Raw genomic sequence first — 19,032 nt, 5'->3', positions numbered from 1 at the left:
CTGGTCGTATCAGCCCCATTTATATATCCCTAAAAAATGGGGCCGATACGACCAGTCAGACTCACTTTTGTACAGATGACGGCTGAAGAAACCTTCTCATCAATCCAATACCACATTTATTATACATCAAATAAGGTCTATTTTAAGGCTTATTTAGTAGAAAATTATATTTTATGGGGACCTGGGAACGGATTATTGTCATTTTAATGGTTTCTTATGGGAAATAAATATTTGGCAGACAAACATTTCGCCTTACACACTTACTGGGAACCAATTAAGTGCGTAAGCTGAGGTATCACTGTATTTTGACAATCAATGTCCTCCTCAGCAGCAGGCGGTGCTGTTGAGACGTCTTCAAATGGCCCTGAAGCAAGAGCGAGCGGCGAGCATGCTGGTGGAAAGTCGTGTCCGGGAGGAAATTAGCAGAGAGTTCAGCCAGATCTTCACCGACATGCAGAAGGACTTCACGTGAGAAGCTTCCTAGCTGACGCTAGTCGGGTGACATCCTCGAAACAGGACGTCGAGGTCAAGGTGGTCTTTTTCGTTGCCCCTTCGCAGGGAGCGGCTAACCAGAGAGACGCAACTCCTTGAGGAGCGGGCAGAGAAACGTCTGGAGATATTTAAGATGATGACCAACAAGATGGCCGCCTGCAAGGAGACTGAGGACGATGAGGTGGGGTGGCGAGGGCGGCGACAAATATCGTTTTTACCGACTTGTGGATTTAAATATTTTATGGGGGGGTTTCCTCCCATTTCCAGGCGTTAATTTCAGCGTCCTCCTTGTCTCCGCTGGAAGACAGACTGACGTCAGATGAGCCTGCGCTCCAGAGTGCAGCGGAGGAGGAGGAGGAGAAGACGAGACTGGCGGCCGAGCTTCAGGAGAAATCTCGTGATCTGCTTCAGCTGGAGAAGCGAGTGGCTGAGCTGCAGGAGGAGAACGCCTCCCTCTGCCGAGGGACCAAGGAGATGCGGGTGAGGAATACGAGACGGAGGAGGTTGCCCATGCTCGCTTCTTCCTTGCTTCTTTCCTTCCTTGCTTCCTTGCTTCCTTGCTTCCTTCCTTCCGTCCTTCCTTCCTTCCTTCCTTCCTTCCTTCCTTCCTTCCTTCCTTCCTTCCTTCCTTCCTTCCTTCCTTGCTTCCTTCCTTCCTTGCTTCCTTAATTCATTCCTTAATTTCTTCATTCTGTCCTTCCTTAAATCCTTCCATCCTTGCTTACTTCCTTCCGTCCTTGCTTCCTTTATTCCTTCCGTCCTTGCTTCCTTTATTCCTTCCATCCTTGCTTCCTTAATTAATTCATTCCTTAATCCCTTCCTTTCTTCCTTCCTTCGTTCATTCTTTAATTCCTTCCTTGTTTCCTTCCATCCTTGCTTCCTTCCATCCTTGCTTGCTTTATTCCTTGCGTCCTTGCTTCCTTTATTCCTTCCATCCTTGCTTCCTTAATTCCTTAGTTGCTTCCTTAATCCCTTCCTTCATTCCTTCCTTCCTTTCTTCCTTCCTTCCTTAGTCCATTCCTTAATTCCTTCATTCTATCCTTCCGTCCTTAATTCCTTCCATCCTTGCTTCCTTCCTTCCATCCTTGCTTCCTTCCTTGTTTCCTTCCATTCTTGCTTCCTTGTTTCCTTCCATCCTAGCTTCCTTAATTCCTTCCTTAATTCCTTCCTTCCGTCTTTCAATCCTTCCTCCCTTTATTACTTCCTACCTTCCTTCATTATTATTTTATTTATTTCTTTTTTTGTGAATACTATTTGCTATTTTACTTGGTTACACTGAATTATGCATCTGGTCACTGTTTTCCACATTGGCACGTGCAGGAAGCGCTGACTGAACTCCGTGAAGAGCGAGCCACCCAGGGCAACGCCATCAGCGCTCTGGAGAAAAAGCTCCTAAACACGAAAGAAGCACTACAGGAAGTCACCAGATCCAGGGAGGAGGCCGACACGACTCTGCGGGACCTCCTGCACAGCCAGACGGAAGCGCTAGTGGCCTTGGACGAGGCCCGCGAGGAAATTTGGGCTGCCCGTGAGGACCCCCGCTCGGCCCTCGACGGTGGCGAGAGAAGCAGAGAAGCCACTCCGGAGCAGCTGAGGACCAGGAGAGAGGAAGTCATCAGGCTGCTTGACGAGGTTCCCCGGCTTACTGCTGCACTGAAAGCTTCCCAAAAGCAGGTGAGATAACTGACATGCGCGTCTCTCAGAAAGTTTGGCAATGGAAGATTTGGGGTTATTTTTTGGCATCATTGCTAGGTGGTCATTGCTAAGAAAACTGTGATCTTTTTGTGGGAACGAGCGCAGTTCGCCAACGAGATGTTGAGAGCAGAAAAAGCGTCCACTGAATTGCAAGCTGCCCAGGAGCACATTGCCGCCCTCGGCCAAGACCTCCGCGCCGCCCTCGGCCAGTGTTCCAGCAAAGCTACAGCAACCAAGAACCAGACATCGGATCCGCTGGCCGTCAAAGAAGATCTGGTCGAAAATCCCTCGTCAAAGGAGTTTCGGGAACAGCGCCGGCTAATCCACGAACTCCGAGAAAAGCTGTGTGAAGTCCAGGAGCTCAGCGAACGAGAGCTCACGATAGAGCACCTGAAGACGGAATTACAGGAAGCGAAGGCCAGAATATGTGCAGCTGAAGAGGAACTCGGTAGGGCAAACGCGGCGCTCGAAGTTCAAGTGGTGTCCTCGAAGACCGAGGAGAAGAAGACAGCGAAGCTCCTGAAAGATGAGGAGGTCCAGACGGAGCAGCTCCAGATACCGACAACTCAGGTCAAAGCGTCACAGCCGCAGGTGAGCTAACATTTTGGCCACCATCTTAAGTCAAGTCAGTCATTTTGTTAAATATGAATCAAAATCTCATTTGAAAAGTGGGTCAGAGACTGAAAAGTGGGTCAGAGACATTGTGCTGAAAAATACGCACTTGTAGCGTCTGCTACAAGCTAAGTTTGAACTCAAACAAAAGACTGTCAAGATTTCTTGTCCAATGTAAATCCGCTTCAATTCCAAGCGGCGAGTCATAGATCGGGATGAGAATACTCATCAAAAATAGTCCTGGTTATACAGTGATCTTACAAACAATTTAGCTCATGAACATTTCGCTTTACGAACATTAAATTCGCGAGAATATAATCTTGGCATGTAAACTACTTTTTGGCATACAAACCAAACCACACTGGCAGACTAGTTTTCTTTGAGTGCAAATGTGGTATGTTATCGAGTGGAGTATTGTTGCTATTATGCGACCGAAAAGGACCCCACCACAGGCTAGCGTTAAGCCGAAAAGGATACAAAAGAAAATGATGGTCGAACAGAAGAAGGTCATCGAAAAACACCGAGGTGTGCGTTTGTGTGACTTATCGTCCCAGGACCTGTACGCTAAGTCGACCATCGCTATGTGTGGCTAAGTGTGTTTCTGTGTTGTCTAAGCAACTGTCTCACGCAATAGAAGAGGTTGAAAAATTACTGTTAATTTGGATTAACGAAAAGCAGCCAGCATGGGACAGTGTGTGTGACGGTATAATCGCCGAGAAAGCACGGCATCTTCACTCGGATACCATCAAAAGGCGACTAAATCAACGACCATCACAAAGGTAAATAAAACGACTTTATTATATAATAGTTTATTTTTTTAATTACAATACAATAGCACATTTATTATACATAAAATGAGGTCTGTTTTGTGTAGTTTTAAGGCTTATTTAGTACAAAATTATGTTTTATGGGGACCTGGGAATGCAATATTTTCATTTTTGATGGTTTCCTATGGGAAATTAATGTTTGGAAGACACATTTTCGCCTTACACACACTTTCTGGGAACCAATTAAGTTTGTAAGATGAGGTATCACTGTATAGTGAAACCCCCATACTCACGCCCAAAAATTTCCAAATTTAATGGTATTTTTTATTTTTATTTTTAAGCCTGTTTAAATGTTGCCGTTCATCACTAGGCAGATGCGCCGGATATGACTGATCTGGAGAGCAAATTGCGTGAACAAGCGGCGCAGATGGCGACACTCCAGAAGAAACTAGAGGAGGCGCAGGCGCATCGCGACCAAGACGATATCCAGGCGCTTCACGAGTGTCGGCGGAGGGAGGCCGAGCGGCGCCGGGAGTTGCTGGCCGTGGCGAACGAGGCTATCGAACAGAAGGACGCTGAGTTGGACAAAAGAGCCCTCGAAATAACCAAGTAGGCCATTGTCCCTTTCATCAAGTGTTTCGTTTCTGTTTTGTTCGACCTAAAGACAGTTTCTGCCACCAGGCAGTCAGGCTCAACTCCCTCCCATCCCTGCCCCCCTTCCCCTTTCCACTGCCACACTCACCAAACTCTGAGTACACGCTACGCCAGACCTGGGCAAATTACGGCCTGCGGGCCACATCCCGGCCCTTTGTACGTCCCTGTCCGGCCCGCGTGAGGCCAATCATAAACGGCATAAATTAAACAAAAAAATGATTTAACTTTTATTTTGAAAACCCTTAGGTCATTACGTATGCACGACGTAGACTCTACGTCTTACGTGTATATACGCGAGAGTCTTACGTGTATACACAGAAGTGAGTGAAGGCGATTCTGTTCGCCAGGTTACCCTCAAGGCTCAAGATGTCGGCACACCCCAAGAAAAGAAAAGTTGATAACGAATGCCGTATTTTCAACAAGACATGGACTGCCAAATATTTCTTTACAGAAATTAAAGGTAAAGCAGTGTGCTTAGTGTGTGGTACACAAGTTGCTGTGTTTAAAGAATGTAATTTGAATTGCCACTAAACGAACAAGCATGAAGATAAATACAGAAATCTGTCTGGTGAAGAGCGTGCAAGGGTGTCTGATGCATTGCTTTCAAAACTACAAACCCAACAAGGATGTTTCACTAAACTTCACACTCCCAGAGATGCAGCCGTCAGGACAAGTTATGTCATTTCTCACAAAATCGCCAGAAAAAGTAGGGCATTTTCCGACGGAGAGTTTATTAAGGAGTGTTTATTGGACTCTGCTGCGCTGATGTGCCCAGAGAAAAAGGGCGCTTTTGAGAACGTTTCACTCTCCCGACGCACTGTAACGAGGCGGATTGAGGACATCGCGGGAAACTTAGAGCTTCAGCTGAAGAACAGAGTGGCCGACTTTGACTTTTTTTCTCTGGCTTTGGATGAGAGCTGCGATGTACGTAACACCGCCCAGCTGCTCATCTTCTTACGTGGGATAACCGCAGACTTTCAAATCACGGAGGAGTTGGCAGCCATGCAGTCAATAAAAGGGACAACCACTGGTAATGACTTGTTCAGAGAGGTAAATGCATGTATGGCCATGTTAGGACTGAAATGGGACAAGCTTGCAGGTGTGACAACAGATGGTTGTCCAAATCTAACCGGGAAAAATGTTGGACTTTTAAAGAGAATGCAGGATAAAGTGACAGAAATGAACCCTGATCAGAAATTGACATTTTTGCATTGTATCATAGACCAGGAAGTCTTGTGTAAGACAGTGTTAAAAATGAAACATGTCGTTGATGCTGTAACTAAAACAGTTAATTTCATCAGAGCGAGAGCTTTAAATCACAGACAGTTTCTTGCTTTGTTGGAGGAAAATGAGGCTGAACATGGTGACATAAGCTATCACTGCACTGTTAGGTGGCTCAGCCTTGGCAAGGTTCTGAAAAGTGTCTGGGACCATAGAGACCAGATTCAGGAGTTCTGTATTCAGAAAGGTCATGACGTCCCAGAACTTTCAGATAACGACTGGTTGGCAGACCTCGGATTCGCTGTGGATGTAACTGCACTAATGAACGAACTGAATGTCAAAATGCAGAGCAAGGGCCTTTTTGTGCATGAGATGCACAGTGCAGTGAAGGCTTTCATGAGAAAACTGCAGCTTCTCTCAAGCCAAGTGAAGGTCAACATTCTGACCACTTGCCAACACTTAAGGAAGCCAAAAGATCAGGTGATCACCTCCAAAAGTACTCAACCACGTTAGAAGCATTGCATGCAGAGTTTTCAAGGCGATTTCAAGATTTCAAAACTCTTGATAGTGAAATGCACATGGTTTCTTCTCCCTTCAACTGCAGTGTGGATGATGCACCAAGTGAGGTTCAGATGGAACTCATTGATCTGCAGTCTGACACACTTCTGGCAGATCACTTCAAGTCAGTCTCACTGCTGGACTTTTACTCCGCCCTCAAAGAGGAGAATTTTTCACACCTGAGGAGGCATGCTCAGAGGATCCTAGTCCTCTTTGGATCTACCTATCATTGTGAACAGACATTTTCAGTTATGAAGTTCAACAAATCCAAACACAGATCCTCTATGACTGATGACCACCTCTCAGCTGTCCTTCGGATAGCCATTTCAGACATTCCGCCAGATTTCAATGCCCTTGTTCAAGCCCAGAACAAACTGGATTATTCTCACTGAAGAGGTAACATGGGGTGGAAAACATTACAAGTTATTGTTTGTGGAGATTAACAAGTTAAAAATAAATTGCACTGGTTCAATAATTGTTTTTCTTATTTAACCAATACACCACAATTTCACATAACCAAATATAAATATTTACAGAGTGCTTTATTCTTCTGATTATCAGTACCAGCTATTAAAAATATTTAATTTGAGAATTTACAATGAAAGAAAGTTGGTGGCCCTCTGACACAATTCAGGTTTCTCATGCGGCCCCTGATAAAAATTAATTGCCCACCCCTGCGCTACACGCTGTACTATCATCCTGAACTCAATTTTTTTTCACTTCTTTTTCTGCAAGACCTTACTTCAACCTTTTTTGTGGGTTTTTTTGCATTACGTCACTTTACATACGACACTACCTCACTTTACATACGTCACTACCTCACTTTACATTCAGAAATTCCATTTATTGTCTGTTGTCAATTGTCTATCTTTTTTTTAGCCACGTTTTAAGTGCCTTGCACGCTGGGTCCGAGAGGACATTAATTTAATCTGTGCTGTATGTCATGCATATTAGCATACTTGACAATAAAGCTGACTTTTACCTTTGACCTCGGATAAGGACTTTTTATTTGTATCTGTCTTGTAACTCTTTGTCCCGATGTTGTTATTCCAGACTGAAAGAACTTGCCAAGCAGGACTCGAACCAAGTCCAGAGTCTCAGTGCAAATCTCCAGAGGAATGAAGAGGACTCTTCCGACCTCCGAGAGAAGCTGGCCGACTACAGGAAGCAGATCCAGCAGGTCCACAAAGATGTACGTGGTCCATCATCACACATTTGACAAAAAGGGCGGTTGGGGATCACGCCGTTGATGGTTTCTTGTAGATCTCCGGTATGAAAGAGGAAGAAAGGCTCTTGAGACAGAAACTGTCAGAAGCGGAAAGGCTGAAGAAGCAGCTTCAGTCAGACCTCACCAACAGAGACAGAACGATCCAACAACTGAAGGTGGTGAGTTCGGAATCGTCGGCCACCCTCAAGTTGATTGTCACTTGTCACGCAATATCTTCAGTATGAGAAGACTTTGCAAAGTGTGTCAAATGACAAAGTACAGTGATAACTCGGTTTACGAACCCCTTGGCTTACGAACTTTTTGGTTTACGAATGTTAAATTTATGAAAAAAATACCTTGGCATACAAACTATTTTTCGGGATACACACACGGAGCGCCACAATGAATAATGTGTCCTTCGTGAACGAGCCCGTTCTCCTAACAAGGAAATAGCAGCCGACTTTTTTTGTCCTGTATTCCCCACCCCCAGTCTTTGTTTAAAGCCACGTGATTGGTCACGAACGCAGCAGTGAGGGGCGGGAGGTTACAGAGAAAGTGAGGCCGTTCTCCAAAATAGAAAATGGCAGCCAACTTTTTTTTGTCCTCTATTGCCAGCCCCCGGTCTTTGGTTAAAGCCACGTGATTGGTCAAGAACTCAGCAGGGGACGAGGAGGTGGGGGGCTAAACATTAAAGAGACAGGCTGACAACAGAGAGAAAGTGAGAAAATGGATAGAAAACAGTGACATTTGGACTTGTTTCAACTTTGATAGTTCAAAGACAGAGTGTAGACTGCAAGGTTAAAATATCCCATCAATCAGGCTCCACAAATAACCCGCACAAGCCATCTGTACACTTGATGCAAAAAGCTATCAACCCAGCTAAACAGAACACAATTGATGAGGAACAAGGTAAATTTATCACAGAGAAAGCACCTACAAGGGATCATTCCTCAAGATGGTGAAAGAAGAAGGCTACGTTCCTCAAGTGTTTAATGCTGATGAAACCAGCCACTCGATTCCATCAAACCATGAACGACCATCACAAAGGTCAATAAAACGACTTTATTATACTGTACAGCTTATTTCTTTAATTACAATCCAAAAGCATATTTATTATTTCATAAAAAGGTCTATTTTGTGTAGTTTTAAGGCTTATGTAGTAGAAAATTATGTTTTGTGGGGATCTGGGAAGGGATTATTCCGGCAGTGTTCACAGTGTCCGAACGAACATCTCTGACATGGCTTCCTTTTTCTGTAGGAACAGCCCGCGGAGAGCAAGTATGCCGAAACGTTGCGTCTGTACCATGAAGCTAATCAAGGTGAGGACACGACTAGATGTACTTTCCTAAAGACGACAAGTCATCTTCCTACAAATAAAAAATGCAGTCCAATGTGATATTCTGGAGCACTATACTTCTTTGTTTTTCCTTCCCTTTGGGTCCCTTGGCATGGCGGAACGAATGGTAGTCCAGTGACACCTTAGCTTCCGAACCTAACTGGTTCCCAGAAAGTGTAATGCGAAAAGTTCATCTTCCAAACATTTATATCCCATAAGAAACCATTAAAATGAGAATAATCCATTCCCAAGTCCCCACAAAACATAATTTTCTACTATATAAGCCTTAAACCTACACAAAATGGACCTTATTTTATGTATAATAAATATGCTTTTGGATTGTAATGAAAGAAATAAACTGTATAATAAAGTCATTTTATTTACCTTTGTGATGGTCGATGCAGTTGCCTCTGGATAATATCCGAGTGAAGTTGCCGTGCTTTCTCGGCAATAATACCCTCACTCACACTGTCCCCTGCTAGCTGCTTTTTGTTAATCCAAATCAACAAAAGTTTTTCAACCTCTTCTATTGCCTAAGACCGTTGCTTAGACAGAACACAGAAACACCCTTAGCCACACGTAGCAATGGTCGACTTAGCGTACTGGAAGTGGGACGCTAAGTCACACAAACGCACGTTGGTGTTTGTCGATGATTTCCTTCTTCTGCTGGACCGTAATTTTCTTTTGTGTCCTCTTCGGCTTAACAGCCTCTTTTTCAGTCCCATAATAGCAAAAGTACTCCACTCGATAGCAAACCACGTCTGCACTAAAAGAAAACTAGTCCGCCAGCTACCGTGGGGCTGTGTGGTTTCATTCGTCCGCCGAAAACTAGTTAGAATGCCAAGATTATATTCTCGTAAATTTAATGTTCGTAAGGTGAAAACTTCGTGAGCTAAAGCGTTCGTAAGCTGATGAATCACTTTAGTTGAGATGAGATTTGACAACTTTTTTTTGTTTGCTGTTCGACCGTGTGGTTTGCTGTTTGACTAGTCCGCCAGCCAGTGTGGTTTGGTTCGTCTGCCGAAAACTCGTTCATCAACCAAGACTATATGCACGCGAATTTAATGTTCGTGAGGCGAAACGTTCGTGAGCTGAAGCTTTCGTAAGCTGAAGCGTTCGTAAACTGAGTTATCGTTGTACCATCTTTGGGTTTTGTAATCGCCGGATCTGTTAATCCATATTGATTGTCTGTGACCATCGCTGTTATGGTCTTTGTAGATTGGACTCATCTGATGCTCATTCGCTAGCTGCCTATTTTAGTTGCTACCTCGCTAATTTCAAGCACACATACTGTCGCTGTACGTTGCGCTTAGTGAGCTCACAAACAGCCCGGCTGTGGTGTGGTGTACCACATGGCTCAATCCCGGGGCCCCTGCTGTTCTCACTGCTTCTGCCCAATTGGAGTCATCCCCCCGTTTCGCTAGCATTCCCGTCGTGCCCCCCACCTCTTAAAGGACAACCGACACCATTTTTTTGTTTCCTAACTCACATCAGAAAAATGTTTTATAGCATCTAAAATACCCAAAACACACAGCCTGATATTTTTAGTCAAATGCAAAACACCAATAAAAATGACTTAGTGTCCCAAAACTACTTCAAAATGACCTCAGAAAGTTTCAGTTTCAGAAGGTCCTGCCCCCTTGTTCGTGATGTCACGCCAGGAGGTCTTGCCTTGCTCGAGAATCAAAACAATGGCTTCAGATTCGGAGAAGATGCTTTCTTGTTACTCATCCAGTTATGAATATGATTCAAATAGTTCTGAAGAGGAAAGCATGAATGTTTGCAATCGATTAAAGAAGTCCTTCCGTCTTATTTTGTTGCGTCTGGAGTCCAATGAAGCAACCAGAAAATTCATAAGATGGCGCCTAAGCTCAGTTGGAAATGGGCTGATTTGTCTGCTGGGAATTTGGGTCAACTAGTAAATAGTAGACTTGGTGCAACACACAACGATTCACCATCACGTTATGTTTTTTCCTTCTAATTTCACCATCAACACGGATCAACCCGTGATGATGGCGAAATTAGAAGACCAAACAAAGTACCCGAAATGCATTGTGTGTCGCTTTCTCAGTCAGGGGCGTTCCAGACGTGACGTCACGTCAGGCATCGTCATCAACTTGAAAACAAGACTTCCTGTCTGAAAACGTAAAATATAGCTATATGCTACGGAATCTTCGTGAAATACACTCAGTAAAAGTAATTTGAAGTGATTTTACAAATTATGGACACAACTTTTCCAGAGGTGTCAGTTGTCCTTTCAGGTTGTCACATGCTCCTCGTTGCAGAACTGGAGGCCAAACGGCGGCTGGTGGACGACATGCGGTCGGCTCTCGCCGAGCAGGAGGAGACGCAGGAGCAGATGGAAAGCATGCTGGATGAGAAACTCCACCACATCCAGGAACTCAATAACGGTAAAACGTCCAATCAGAACCATTTCCATTGAAGGATTAAGAATTAATTAGAACACGCTGCATCTTGTTCGCCCGCCTGAAGGGGAGTCGCTGGAAAAGGTGGTGGGCAGGGTGCGAAGGCTCCAATAGGATTTTTTTGTGCCCTTGTCGTGGTTCTTGCCAAAAAGTGTGCAAGTCCTCAAGCGTGGGAAGGGCGGTGCCAATTATTTTTTCCGCCATTTTAACTGTCCGTTGAAGTTGTATTTTGTCCATTTTTGTGGCAGGCCCGAACCACAGGCCATGCTTCTTGTACATTCTCATGGAGCAAGTGACATACCAGACAATAGGAGAAGTCCAATGTTGAAAGTCCTTCGAGTGAACATTTGCGGTGACAGTTATAGTTATAGCTATAGCTATCTATTCAGGATCAACAAAAAATCTGTAAACAGCTACGCGTTGTAGAGTCGCAACCAAACTAGCTTAGTAAAAAAATAACGAGATGACGGCACTCATGCCCGTCTAGTTTTTATAATAATAATAATAATAATAATAATAATAATAATATTTCATTTATAAGCCCCTTTCAAAACTCTCAAGGTCACTTTACAGTCACAGGATAAGTTTTTCTGTGGGTGAGCAGCGGCAGCCACACGCGCTAGCGTTCACTCAACCCGAAAGTAACTCAAACAGAAAGAAAGCTAGCTCGCTAGCTAATTCTACCGGAGTTCTACCAGAGACAAATTCCTTGTGTGTTCTACATACTTGGCAATAAAGATTCTGATTCTGATTGATAGCTAATAGCGAGCTAGATAGATAGCCAGCTAGATATCAAATGGAAAGCTAGCTACTTGTGCTTTGACCTCCCCCCAAGGTCGCAACTTTAAACAGTCCGGTGAAGTTAGCTTGAAGCCTAAATGACAGTGCCACTCTGCCACGACCCCGTCGTGTTAACCCAGTAGCGCAGTTCTACTAAAAGTCGCACCAACGGCACAAGCGGGGCCACTTAAAGGACAACCGACGTCAACTTTTTGTTTCTTAACTGTCATCAGAAAACCGTTTTAGAGCATCTAAAATACCCAAAACATGCAGTATGATATTTTATTCAAATGCAAAACACAAATAAAAATGATGTACAATGTCCAAAATCTGCAAAAAACATTGAGCTGCGAATTGGGCATTTTCAGAAAGTCCCCCCCCCCAGTTTGTGACGTCACGCCAAGACGTCTTGCATTGCTTGAGAATCAAAACAATGGCTTCAGATTCTGAGAATATGCTTTCTTGTTACACCTCCAGTTATGAATATGATTCAAATAGTTCTGAAGAGGAAAGCATCCATGTTTGCAATCGATTAAATAATTTATTCCATGCCATTTTGAGGCAACATTGGGGAGAAACGATCACCAGAAAAGAGGCACAAAATGGCGACCTCCTGTGGCCACCTCCGTTTCCACAGGCTGATAAATTCATTATATGTAGCTTGGACACCCTCTTCTGGCGGCTTTTGGGTGCAACGCAAGGTTTTCAGACCAAACATTACAGCAAAATACATTGACGTGATGGAAGGACTGCTACAATGTGTCTTTTTTCGGTCAGGCGGCGTTCCTTTAGTGACGTCACGTACGGACTCATCACCAACTCAAAAACAAGACTTCCTGAATATTCAGCGCGAGTCTTAAAACGTAAAATATAGCTATATGCGATGGAATCTTTTTAAAATACGCTCAGTAGAAATCATTTGAAGCCATTTTACAAATTATAGACACAACTTGTCCTGAGACGTCAGTCCTTTAAAGGACAACCAACACCATTTTTTTTGTTTCTTAACTGACATCAGAAAAACGTTTAAAATACCCAAAACACGGAGGCTGATATTTTTAGTCAAATGCAAAACACCAATAAAAATTACTTAGTGTCCCAAAACTACCACAAAATGATCTCAGAAATGGCAGGATTCAGAAAGCCCCACCCCCTTGTTCGTGATGTCACGCCAGGATACTCCTTCACAAACTGCCCTGCTCGAGAATCAAAACAATGGCTTCAGAGAGTTCAGATTCGGAGAAGATGCTTTCTTGTTACTCATCAAGTGATGAATATGATTCAAATAGTTCTGAAGAGGAAAGCATAAATGTTTGCAATCGATTAAATAAGTCCTTCCGTATCAATTCGAGCTGTCTGGACTCCAATGTAGTGTCTCAGAAAATGCACAAGATGACGCACAAAATGGGCTGATTTGTCCGCTGGGAATTTGTGTCGACTTACACCTTCTTTATGCGTGTTCCCGCAATTGGCTGCCACACGATTCACCATCACGTTATTTATGTCGTTTTCCTTCTAATTTCGCCATCAACACTGTGTTTTCAGACAAAATAAAGTGCCCAAAATGCATTGGGTGTCGCTTTGTCGGTCAGGGCCATTCCAAATGTGATGTCACGTGAGGATCGTCGTCATCTCAAAAACAAGACTTCCTGAATATTAAGCGCGAGTCTTAAAACGTAAAATATCGCTATATTCGGTGGAATCTTTTTAAAATATGCTCGGCAGAAGTCATTTAAGTGATTTTACAAATTATGGACACAATTTGTCCGGGGGCGTCGGTTGTCCTTTAAACATTCCGCCGCATCTGCTCCTGTATTGAACGGTGCACGACCCCCCTGGCATTGAGAAAGCCGCACTGAAAGAGACTATTTGGGGAGATTTTTCTTTGGTGTGATAGTTGCGCTAAAACCTGAACAATACCCGCACCCTTGACACTTCAATGTACCCACTCTGAGTCTCCGATTGACTTTTTCATGTCCGCCTCGGCCATTTTGGACACCGGGGGAGTGTCGGGATAGGGTCAGGGTTGTGCCGCGCCTTTGAACAAGTCCAATCGAAAATTATTGGGGGGAGGGGATTAACCAGAATTTCTTTTTGTTTTTAACTCAGAGTTGGACAAAGCGAAGGAGATGCTGAGACAACAAAACGGCGGCCACGCGAGCCAATGCGCTGAGGCCTTGTCGCGGGACCTCCAGATGGCTAAAGAAGAAGCGCTGAGCGCTCAACAGAGCATTGCGGTAAGTTATTGATTAATCGTCAAAGGGTTACTAGCTCCGCTGTAGTTTGGTCCACATGTAATGAAAACACACACTATCCCCCCCTCTCTCTACCCCCCTCTCTCTATCCCCCCCTCTCCCTCTATCCCTCCCTCTCTCTCTCTCTCTCTCCCTCTCTCTCTCTCTCTCTCTCTCTCTCTCTCTCTCTCTCTCTCTCTCTCTCTCTCTCTCTCTCTCTCTCTCTCTCTTACTCTCTCTCTCTCTTTCTCTTTCTATATACAGTGAGACCTCAACTTACGAACTTAATTGGTTCCCAGACAGAGTGTGTAAGGTGAAAAGTGTGTATCATTTTTCATTTTCAAAAAATTCCCATAGGAAACCATTAAAATCGGAATAATCCGTTCCCGGGTTTCCATAAAATATACTTTTCAACTAAATAAGCCTTAAAACTACACACAACATACCTTATTCTATGTATAATAAATGTGCTATTGTATTGTAATGAAAGAAATACACTGCATTGTATCATAAAGTCACTTTATTTATATTTGTGATGGTCATTTATGGCTTGATGGAATGGCGTTGGAGATCGAAGGTCAAAGGGAATTGCTGTTTGGAAAGAGGCGCATTACACGAGGACTGTAATTAAAGAAATAAACTGTGCTGTCAAATAAAGTTTTATTTACCTTTTTGATGGTCGTTGATGGCTTATGGAAGGAGAGTCACCTTCCATAAGGACTGTTGGTAACTTAACCTCTGTTCGGTCGTGTGCTTCCGCCGAAGATCACTTCGCCAGCCGTGGTGGGTGTGTATTATGAAAATAGTGCTTATTATAAGGTTTAATTTTCATAAATTTGACGTTTGTAAGACGAAAAGTTTGTAAGATAAGGTGTTTGTAAGTTGAGGTCTCACTGTACAGTAAAGTCTCGTTATATCTATCTATCTATCTATCTATCTATCTATCTATCTATCTATCTATCTGTGTATATATGTATATATGTATATATATATTAATAATAATACATTTCATTTATAAACGTCTTTCAAAACTCAAGGACAGTCACAGGATATTTTTTCTGCTGGTAAGCAGCGGCAGCCACACGCGCCAGCGTTCACTCAACGCGGAACTTATACACATATTCACATATACACATATACAATCATACTCCGTATTGTAGAAAAAAAAATAATTCAAAGTGCAAAACATTGCATTTTACAATCTGCGAACCAAATTAACTGCTAGCCAGATTACTGGTGGAAAGCTAGCTATTTGCTACATACCTAGCCAGCTATTTGAGTCAGGAAACATAATAGCTATCTAGCTAGCTATCTATTAGCTAGCTATCTATCTTTTTGAGTTATTCGAGGTTGAGTGAACGCTTGCGCGTGTGGCTGCCGCTGCTCACCCACAGAAAAAAAAAATCCTGTGACTGTAAAGTGACCTTGAGAGTTTTGAAATGGGCTTATAAATGAAATATATTATTATTATTATTATTATTATTATTATTATTATTAAATGATAGCAATCCATTTGACGGTTCCATTTTGCTCTTGTAACTGTTTGCATCTGGGTTTTTTTTAAGTAGTGCAGTCAAACTCTATTGATATTTACTTAACACGGTGAATGATAAAATGAACTTGCACCACAGTTACAGGTCTCCTCGGTACAATGAGCAAATTTACAAAAAAAAAAAAAAAAAGTCACACGAGAGAGAGAGCTTCTTTTTTCAGTAAATGACGCCCAGCGTAGATCCCGAGTGTTATCGACCTGTCGGCTGTGTAACCTTCCAAATATTTGGGGTTTCCCTGAATGGCTTGAAAGTCTGTTGTGGGTTCTGTCAAGATGAGATTGCAACCCACTCTGGATGTCTCTTGATCAACAAACAAAGTGGCGGAATGGCAAGAGTCATCTTACCTTGCGCTACAAAGGACCGTTGGTTTGTTTCTCCCGTCTTTTTCTTGAAAAAACAGTCCACGTAGAACTTTTAGATCAGAGCATTTGTCCTTCGCATGTCACTTGACTGCCTTTGAACCATGCCAAGCTTCTCTGTGACAATTGTCGTCTGTCCCCGCCCCTTTGTCAACCATGCGACGTGATGACACCAGAACCATTTTTTTTAACCCATGATTTATTTATTCCTGCTATATTCTTACAATCAGTTTTTTCCTGTCTTTTTACTTATTTATCACCAAAGCTATTTGAGGAGAAGCACCTGATGGAACGCCAAAACTGGCAGGAGGAGAAGATGGCCCTCATTGGTCAAATCAAGAAGGCTGAGGAAAAGCGTAACCACGAAATGAAGAAGTTTGCGGAGGATCGAGAGCGCTACTTGGCCCGGCAGGCCGAGATGGTGAGCTGCGCTGGTCGAGAGTTGTAATTGGATTGGATTAGCCTTTATTAGCCCTGCCATGGAAACATTTACATTTTACAGCACTTTCTGCACCCTCTTTGTTGTATGAAGCAGTCCGAGATGAAAAAGGAGAGGTTCAAAGCATCCTTTTCACCAGTGGATCAGGGGCGTCATGGTAAAATTGTGCACGTCTGCCACAAGCTAAATGTTGACAGCAAACACGAAGCTGGAGCATCCATTGACGAAAAGAGATTGTCTCACATCTCCTGTCCCACGTCAATCCGCTTCAATTCCACGCCGTGACCGTTCCACCTACGCATCGGCGCTCTGCGTTGACGCTCATTTCTTCTCATCGCGGGCTCCTCAAGCAATTACAGGCGCAAAAAAAAGCATAATCGCAATGACAGTCAAATGTCACCGACATTCCTCCCAATCAAAAAACGGTGCTGGCATATTCGTGCTGCAGAAAAAGGTGCAACCGCTCAGCACAGTCTCCTCTTTGATGAATGTCGTAGCCTAAAATGCTGAAAAACAATCCGTATCTGTTCCACATGATGCACATAAACACAAAGTGATGAAAGATAACACAAAAACAACAAAAAAGCAAGGTTCCTGAGCGCTGCCTACTCCGGCGCCATCTTGGAATTCATTTTTTGTAATATAGCGATACCTCAGGTTACGAACGCTTTAGCTCACAAACTTTTCACCTCACGAACATTAAATTTGCGAGCATATAGTCTTGGCTAACGAACTAGTTTTCGGCGGAGTAACCAAACCACTTAGCGCCACGGTGGCTGGCGGACGGGTTTTCAGCGGATGAATACCAAACCACACGGTTGAACAGCGCCACGGTGGCTGGCGGACTCGTTTTCTTTGAATGCAGACGAGGTTTGTTATCGAGTGGAGTACCTTTACTACATCGACCATCACAAATAAAATGACTTTATTATAAAGTACAGTTTATTTCTTTAATTACAATCCAATAGTACATTTGTTATACATAAAATAAGGTATCTTTTGTGTAGTTTTATCGCTTGTTTAGTAGAAAATTATTATTTATGGGGACCTGGGAACGGATTATTCACATTTTAATGGTTTCTTAGGGGAAAATAATGTTTGGAATACACATTTTTGAGTGGCTGCCTTTCCAGCAGCTCATGTATTTCGTTTTTCTACTTTCATTCCTTTCATCACTTTGCTGCTGTGAAATGTAAATTTCTCCACTGTGAGACTAATAAAGGCATATCCAATCCAATCCAATTTTTCACCTTACACATTTTCTGGTAACCAATTAAATTCGGGAGGCATCACTATATTCCTTGCATTCTTTTCATAATATATAATTTTTATGTAATCCCTGCCTCCCCTGCTCATTCCCACTGCCACACTCACCAAACTGAGTCCACGCTACATGCTGTACCATCATCCTGAACTCTTTTTTTCTTTTTTTTTTCTGCAAGACCTCACTCCAACCCTTTCTTTTTTGCATTTTGTTTTGTTTTTCTTTTATTTTTCCATTACGACACTACCTCACTTTACATACGTCACTACCTCACTTTACATACGACACCTCACTTTACATACGTCACTACCTCACTTTACATACAACAGTACCTCGCTTTACATACGACACTACCTAAGTTTACAGAGTGACTGCCTTTCCAGCAGCTCCTGTATTATGTTTTTTCTACTTCTTTCTTTCCTTTCCTTTTCCTTTTATTACTTTGCTGCTGTGTTACTTCCGGGTAGAGTGAACGCTGGCGCGAATGGCTGCTGCTGCTGCTCATCCGCACAAAAAAAAGTTCTTATCCCGTGACTGTAAAGTGTCCTTGAGTTTTGAAAGGCGCTTAGAAGTTAAATGTTTTATTGTTATTATTCTTATTCTTATTCTTATTCTTATTCTTATTCTTATTCTTATTATTATTATTATTATTATTATTATTAATTTACTCGACCTCATTCCAGGAGGCGGAGCTACTTTCCAAAGAGCAACTGATGGTGAACTGGAGGCAGGAGCGAGACACGCTGGTGGCTGCCTTGGAGGTTGAACTTCGCAAGCTTCTCGCCAGCCACGCTGACAAAGACAAAATCATCCAGCAGCTTCGCGACAACGGCGAGCCGTCGCCACCAGAGGTCAGTGCAACCACGTTTGTTTTCATGCTGTGGTCAGACCAAAGCCAGCTGACCGATGGTTTGAACGTTTCATGTGGTGACGGCATTGTGAGTCATGGTCCCGATGACTAAGACACACCGTCTGTTCACGCTGTTTTCGACAGTTGTCCGTTGCTCTTGTTTTGCTTTTTTTGCGGGTTCAATGCATTGCCAATTATTAACCCATATATCCATCCATCCATCCATCTTCTGCCGCTTATCCGGGGTCGGGTCGCGGGGGCAGCAGCTTCAGTAGGGAAGCCCAGACTTCCCTCTCCCCAGCCACTTCTTCCAGCTCGTCCTAACCCGCATATTATGTTGAAAAAAAAACACGATTATGTTGTGGGTCATTTTTACCCATATGGAAAAAGGGTATACAAAACAGTCAAATAATTGGGTGACATCAGCAACAACTATTTCTGATGTTATAAATCTCATTGGGATATTTTAGAACTGTTTTGAAAAAAGGAAAAGGAAAGGATATCCAGTGCTTCAGTCAACACAAAAATGAAAACAGGTCAAATTGGGCCCTTAAAGGACAACCGAAAACCATTTTTTTGTTTCCT

General features: G+C 43.2%; 2 protein-coding genes across 2 annotated transcripts in view; one reads left to right on the top strand and one right to left on the bottom strand.

Annotated features, from left to right (window-relative positions):
• Positions 1-16,007, bottom strand: part of LOC148889040 (high affinity choline transporter 1-like) — a 54,027-nt gene extending 38,020 nt beyond the window's left edge. Inside the window, exon 1 of the mRNA XM_089011367.1 lies at positions 15,880-16,007. The gene's annotated coding sequence lies outside the window, so the exon portion shown is untranslated. The remainder of the gene's footprint in view (positions 1-15,879) is intronic.
• LOC148889039 (kinesin-like protein KIF20B) overlaps positions 1-19,032 on the top strand; it is a 63,298-nt gene that overhangs the window by 20,941 nt on the left and 23,325 nt on the right. Inside the window, exons 15-27 of the mRNA XM_089011365.1 lie at positions 329-468; positions 559-673; positions 760-972; positions 1,813-2,166; positions 2,293-2,778; positions 3,937-4,175; positions 7,053-7,191; positions 7,263-7,385; positions 8,465-8,525; positions 10,828-10,953; positions 13,858-13,985; positions 16,160-16,315; positions 18,281-18,448. Of these exons, the coding sequence (XP_088867491.1) occupies positions 329-468; positions 559-673; positions 760-972; positions 1,813-2,166; positions 2,293-2,778; positions 3,937-4,175; positions 7,053-7,191; positions 7,263-7,385; positions 8,465-8,525; positions 10,828-10,953; positions 13,858-13,985; positions 16,160-16,315; positions 18,281-18,448 (2,448 nt within the window). The remainder of the gene's footprint in view (positions 1-328; positions 469-558; positions 674-759; positions 973-1,812; positions 2,167-2,292; positions 2,779-3,936; positions 4,176-7,052; positions 7,192-7,262; positions 7,386-8,464; positions 8,526-10,827; positions 10,954-13,857; positions 13,986-16,159; positions 16,316-18,280; positions 18,449-19,032) is intronic.

The sequence above is a fragment of the Hippocampus bargibanti genome, linkage group LG13 (genome assembly GCF_051943395.1).
Source record: "Hippocampus bargibanti isolate YZ-2025 linkage group LG13, ASM5194339v1, whole genome shotgun sequence".
NCBI lineage: Eukaryota > Metazoa > Chordata > Actinopteri > Syngnathiformes > Syngnathidae > Hippocampus > Hippocampus bargibanti.
The sequence above is the reverse complement of the archived record's forward strand: the minus strand, read 5'-3'. Positions and strand labels throughout refer to the sequence as shown.